This window comes from Triticum aestivum, chromosome 5D (assembly GCF_018294505.1).
Source record: "Triticum aestivum cultivar Chinese Spring chromosome 5D, IWGSC CS RefSeq v2.1, whole genome shotgun sequence".
NCBI lineage: Eukaryota > Viridiplantae > Streptophyta > Magnoliopsida > Poales > Poaceae > Triticum > Triticum aestivum.
In genome coordinates, this window is record NC_057808.1 from 372,533,364 (window position 1) to 372,539,793 (window position 6,430).

General features: G+C 51.8%; 1 protein-coding gene across 1 annotated transcript; it reads left to right on the forward strand.

Annotated features, from left to right (window-relative positions):
* The first annotated feature begins 365 nt into the window (after positions 1-365).
* On the forward strand, positions 366-1,525 carry LOC123124981 (BURP domain-containing protein 15). The gene is made up of 2 exons (XM_044545526.1): positions 366-517; positions 618-1,525. Exons 1-2 carry the CDS (start codon positions 473-475, stop codon positions 1,353-1,355), a joined length of 783 nt encoding a protein of 260 aa, XP_044401461.1. The 5' UTR covers positions 366-472; the 3' UTR covers positions 1,356-1,525.
* Positions 1,526-6,430: the final 4,905 nt, after the last annotated feature.

The following is a 6,430-nucleotide window of genomic DNA, read 5'->3' on the forward strand; positions in this document are numbered from 1 at the left end:
TAACCGTATCAGTACTGATTCTTTTGATCACTGCATTTTGCTGAAAAGAAGTTTTTGCACCGTCGAGCGTTGCACATGACATCCTCACGGCAACCGTCGTCACTGAAGATTATATTCCGATCGTCCCGGCCATCGTCGGGTCACTCGGGTGGCGCGCGGTGCCGTCCACCCGATGAGTAGGTCATCATCTCGTTTCTTTCCCCAGACCAGACCGGGTGGTGAAGTGCAGAACGCAGAGATCGGAGGCGTCTCCCGCATGCAACAATCGCCGCCGAGATTATATTCCCAGCTCCGGACGCTTTCCGTTCCACGTCGCCCTCGCCACTCCCGGCGTACGCGCATGGCAGCCTCTATAAATTCGGCACGATTTCTCTTGGTTTCCACACAAGGAGCAGCAAAGCTTCCTCAAGGTCGTGTGGGTTACTGGGTTTAACTAGCTTGGCTCGGCCCCTTCCTCCGCGCAACTCCGACGATGGCGCGCCTCCTCGTTCTCGCCGTCACGGCCACGGTTCTCATGGTGGGAAAGAGCCGGCCATGCATGGCTCAGACATCTACCATACACGACTGAATTTTTGTCTTGTCAAACATTTCATCGGTGCGTGTTTTTGGCTCTACAGGCTCAATCCGGGCAGCCGGCGTCTGCTGCGCGGACGTCGCCGGCGGAGGCCTTCTGGCGCGCCGCCCTGCCCGACGCCACCATGCCGGACGCCATCCTCGAGCTCCTGCCCCAGGGTGATCACCACGCATCAACGGAACAGGGCGCGTACATGAATGCAGAGACCGACACACCGGAAGGCGCGGTCGAGGCCGTGGAGGACAAGGACCCGCCGCCGCCCATGAACTTCAACTACGACTACGACGACGCCTTGCCCCGGAGCGAAGCCACCAGCGCCCCCTCCCCCGACGTCCTACTAAACCGCGCTGCCGTCGTCACGCCGTCGTCGACGGTGTTCTTCCTCGAGGACGCGGTGCGCGTCGGGGAGAGCCTGCCCTTCCACAGGATCCATCGGGCCACCGCCGCCGCCGAGGCGTCGGCAGAGCAGCCGCTGGAGCTGTACACCGTCCGCTCCGTGAGGGCGGTCGAGGGGTCCAGTTTCGTCCTGTGCCGGGGAGAAGCCGGCGAAGGGGCCGTGTACGGGTGCCGCGCCACCGGCCCGGCGAGGGCCTACGTCCTGGCCCTGGCCGGCGAGCGCGGGGACGCGGCGATGACCGCGGTTGCCGTGTCCCGGTGGGACCCGGAGCACGCCGCCTTCCGGCTCCTCGGCGTGAAGCCCGGCGGCGCGGCGGTCTGCCACGCCGTGCCGGACGCGCAGGTCCTGCCGGCCATGAACGGGAAGAGTCCCGCCGCCAACTAAGTGGCCCCTCGTGTCTGTCGTGTCCGAATCTGTATGATGGTGAACTCGTGTCTATGGGTATAGCTGTTGTATTATCTGTTCCTTCCACTTCCACTGTATGTTGCTAAGCACTCTATAGAGTGATGTATGACTGTTAAAAATAAAGGATGAATGTTTGAATTTGTTTACAAGATCAATTGTCTCGATTTCGAATTATTTGTGAATTGTCGTGAAAGAGAACTCTTTTTTTTTTACCTTGGAACTCTTCTTTTTTACCTGTCTGCTCCAGCTTTATGCTCGGCTGATGACCCGCAAGCTGAGGTCATTCCCACTAGATGCATTCAAAGCCGTTCGATCTTCACTGGAGACCATCGGCACCATACAGTTTGGTGCTATTGCCTCCGCAAATGACACATCCCTCTGTTAGAGAGAGCTAGCGAGAGCGAGCGCCCCCTCCTCCCTCCCCGCCGTGCGCTACTCCGGCGCCGGCGTCCACCTTTCCGCCGCTAGCCGCTCCGGCTACGGCGGCCACCTCTCTCGCTGCCTGCCGCTCCGGCATCGGCGGCCACCCGTCCTCTGCGCTTGTTGGTGTCGCTCCGTCGAGGTCGCCACATCTGCGTGCTATGGCGGCCAGTCCGTGCTCCGTCTCCTCCTCATGCCATGGGGAGCGCCCCGTGGTCTCCGGCCTCGGCCTCTCGTCGGCGTCCGAGAGCTCGGCCGCGGTGGAGGCCCTCTTGGCGGCGTCTTCCCTGCGCATCGTGCGTTGGCAGGAGGCCCCGGTCTCGAAGCTGACCCTCTGGAAGCGTCGCAGGGAGGCCGGGCAGCCAGAGGTGGCCCCGCGCCGTGCCTCGTCGGGCCGCAGAGAGGTCGCGCTCCGGCGTGAGGCCGTGGCCAAGGTGGCTAGGAGGACGGTGGTTCCCGGGGGTGGAGATGGTCAGGGTGTTGGGGAACGTAGCAGAAATTCAAAATTTTCTACGCATCACCAAGATCAATCTATGGAGTAATCTAGCAACGAGGGGAAGGGGAGTGAATCTACATACCCTTGTAGATCGCGATGCGGAAGCGTTGCAAGAACGAGGATGAAGGAGTCGTACTCGTAGCGATTCAGATCGCGGTTGATTCCGATCTAAGCACCGAATAACGGTGCCTCCGCGTTCAACACACGTGCAACCCGGTGACGTCTCCCACGCCTTGATCCAGCAAGGAGAGAGGGAGAGGTTGGGGAAGACTCCATCCAGCAGCAACACGACGGCGTGGTGGTGATGGAGGAGCGTGGCAATCTCGCAGGGCTTTGCCAAGCACCGCGGGAGAGGAGGAGGAGGGAGAGGGGTAGGGCTGCGCCGAAAGAGAGACGTTCTCGTGTGTCTTGGGCAGCCCAAACCTCAACTATATATAGGGGGGGAGGGGGCTGCGCCCCCCTCTAGGGTTCCCACCCCAAGAGGAGGCGGCCAGCCCTAGATCCCATCCAAGGGGGGCGGCCAAGGGGAGGAGAGGGGGGGGCGCCACTAGGGTGGGCCTTAAGGCCCATCTGGACCTAGGGTTTGCCCCCTCCCACTCTCCCATGCGCTTGGGCCTTGGTGGGGGGGCGCACCAGCCCACCTGGGGCTGGTCCCCTCCCACACTTGGCCCACGCAGCCTTCTGGGGCTGGTGGCCCCACTTGGTGGACCCCCGGGACCCTCCCGGTGGTCCCGGTACATTACCGATATCACCCGAAACTTTTCCGGTGACCAAAACAGGACTTCCCATATATAAATCTTTACCTCCGGACCATTCCAGAACTCCTCGTGACGTCCGGGATCTCATCCGGGACTCCGAACAACATTCGGTAACCACGTATATCTTTTCCCTATAACCCTAGCGTCATCGAACCTTAAGTGTGTAGACCCTACGGGTTCGGGAACCATGCAGACATGACCGAGACGTTCTCCGGCCAATAACCAACAGCGGGATCTGGATACCCATGTTGGCTCCCACATGTTTCACGATGATCTCATCGGACGAACCACGATGTCGGGGATTCAATCAATCCCGTATACAATTCCCTTTATCAATCGGTATGTTACTTGCCCGAGATTCGATCGTCGGTATCCCTATACCTTGTTCAATCTCGTTACCGGCAAGTCTCTTTACTCGTTCCGTAACTCACATCATCCCGTGATCAACTCCTTGGTCACATTGTGCACATTATGATGATGTCCTACCGAGTGGGCCCAGAGATACCTCTCCATTTACACGGAGTGACAAATCCCAGTCTCGATTCGTGCCAACCCAACAGACACTTTCGGAGATACCTGTAGTGCACCTTTATAGCCACCCAGTTACGTTGTGACGTTTGGTACACCCAAAGCATTCCTACGGTATCCGGGAGTTGCACAATCTCATGGTCTAAGGAACTGATACTTGACATTAGAAAAGCTCTGAGCAAACGAACTACACGATCTTGTGCTAGGCTTATGATTGGGTCTTGTCCATCACATCATTCTCCTAATGATGTGATCCCGTTATCAACGACATCCAATGTCCATGGTCAGGAAACCGTAACCATCTATTGATCAACGAGCTAGTCAACTAGAGGCTTACTAGGGACATGGTGTTGTCTATGTATCCACACATGTATCTGAGTTTCCTATCAATACAATTCTAGCATGGATAATAAACGATTATCATGAACAAGGAAATATAATAATAACCTATTTATTATTGCCTCTAGGGCATATTTCCAACAGTCTCCCACTTGCACTAGAGTCAATAATCTAGTCCACATCACCATGCGATTAACACTCATAGGTCACATCACCATGTGACCAACATCCAAAGAGTTTACTAGAGTCAACAATCTAGTTCACATCACTATGTGATCAACACTCAATGAGTTCTGGTTTGATCATGTTATGCTTGTGAGAGAGGTTATTAGTCAACGGGTCTGAACCTTTCAGATCCGTGTGTGCTTTACGAATATCTATGTCATCTTGTGGATGCTACCACACGCTATTTGGAGCCATTTCAAATAATTGCTCTACTATACGAATCCGGTTTACTACTCAGAGTCATCCGGATTAGTGTCAAAGTTCGCATCGACGTAACCCTTTACGACGAACTCCTTTTCACCTCCATAATCGAGAAAATTCCTTAGTCCACTAGATACTAAGGATAAGTTCGACCGCTGTCATGTGATCCATTCCCGGATCACTATTGTACCCCTTGACCTACTCATGGCAAGGCACACTCCATGTGTGGTACACAGCATAGCATACTGTAGAGCCTACGTCTGAAGCATAGGGGACGACCTTCGTCCTTTCTCTCTCTTCTGCTGTGGTCAGGTCTTGAGTCTTACTCAATACTCACACCTTGTAACACAGCCAAGAACTCCTTCTATGCTGATCTATTTTGAACTCTTTCAAAATCATGTCAAGGTGTGCGTTCTTTGAAAGTATCATCGGGCGTCTTGATCTATCTCTATAGATCTTGATGCCCAATATGTAAGCAGCTTTTATCCAGGTCTTCCTTTGAAAAACTCCTTTCAAACAACCCTTTATGCTTTCCAGAAATTTTACATCATTTCGGATCAACAATATGTCATTCACATATACTTATCAGAAATGTTGTAGCGCTCCCACTCACTTTATTGGAAATACAAGTTTCTCATAAGCTTTGTATAAACCCAAAATCTTTGATCATCTCATCAAAGCGTACATTCCAACTCCGAGATGCTTACTCCAGTCCTTAGAAGGATCGCTGGAGCTAGCATACCTTTTAGCATCCTTAGGATGGACAAAACCTTTCTGATTGTATCACATACAACCTTTCCTTACGAAAACTAGTAAGGAAACTTGTTTTTGACATCCATCTGCCAGATTTCATAAATGCTAACATGATTCCGACGGACTTAAGCATCGCTACGGATGGGAAAAACTCATCGTAGTCAACTCCTTGAACTTGTGGAAATACTCTTTGCCACAAGTCGAGCTTCATAGACGGTAACATTACCGTCCACGTCCGTCTTCTTCTCAAAGTTCCATTTATCTCGGATTTCATGGCTTCTAACCATTTGTCGGAATATGGGCCCACCCTTGCTTCTCCATAGCTCATAGGTTCATCGTTGTCCAACAACATGACTTCAAGACAGGATCACGTACTACTCTGAAGTATTACGCATCCTCGTCGTCCTACGAGGTTTGGTAGTGACTTGATCTGAAGTTTCATGATCACTATCATAAGCTTCCACTTCAATTGGTGTAGGTGCCACAGGAACAACTTCCTGTGCCCTGCTACACACTAGTTGAAGTGACGGTTCAATAACCTTATCAAGTCTCCACCATCCTCCCACTCAATTCTTTCGAGAGAAACTTTTCCTCGAGAAAGGACTCGTTTCTAGAAACAATCACTTTTGCTTCCAGATCTGAAATAGGAGGTATGCCCAACTGTTTTGGGTATTCTATGAAGATGCATTTATCCGCTTTGGGTTCGAGCTTATCAGCCTGAAACTTTTTCACATAAGTATCGCAGCCCCAAACTTTTAAGAAACGACAACTTAGGTTTCTCTAAACGGTGTCGTCTCAACGGAATTGCGTGGTGCCCCTTTTAAAGTGAATGCGGTTGTCTCTAATGCCTACCCCATAAACGATAGTGGTAATTCGATAAGAGACATCATGGTATGCACCAGATCCAATAGGGTGCAGTTATGATGTTCGGACACACCATCACACTATGGTGTTCCAGGCGGTATTAATTGTGAAACACTTTCCACAATGTCTTAATTGTGTGCCAAACTCGTAACTCAGATACTCATCTCTATGATCATATCACAGACATTTTATCCTCTTGTCACGACGATCTTCAACTTCACTCTGAAATTACTTGAACCTTTCAATAATTCAGACTTGTGTTTCATCAAGTAAATACACTCAGCATCTACTCAAATCATCTGTGAAGTAAGAACATAACGATATCCACTGCATGCCTCAGCACTCATTGGACTGCATCCATCAAAATGTATTACTTCCTATAAGTTGCTCTCTTGTTCCATCTTACTGAAAACGAGGACTTTCAGTCATCTTGCCCATGTGGTATGATTTGCATGTCTCAAGTGATTCAA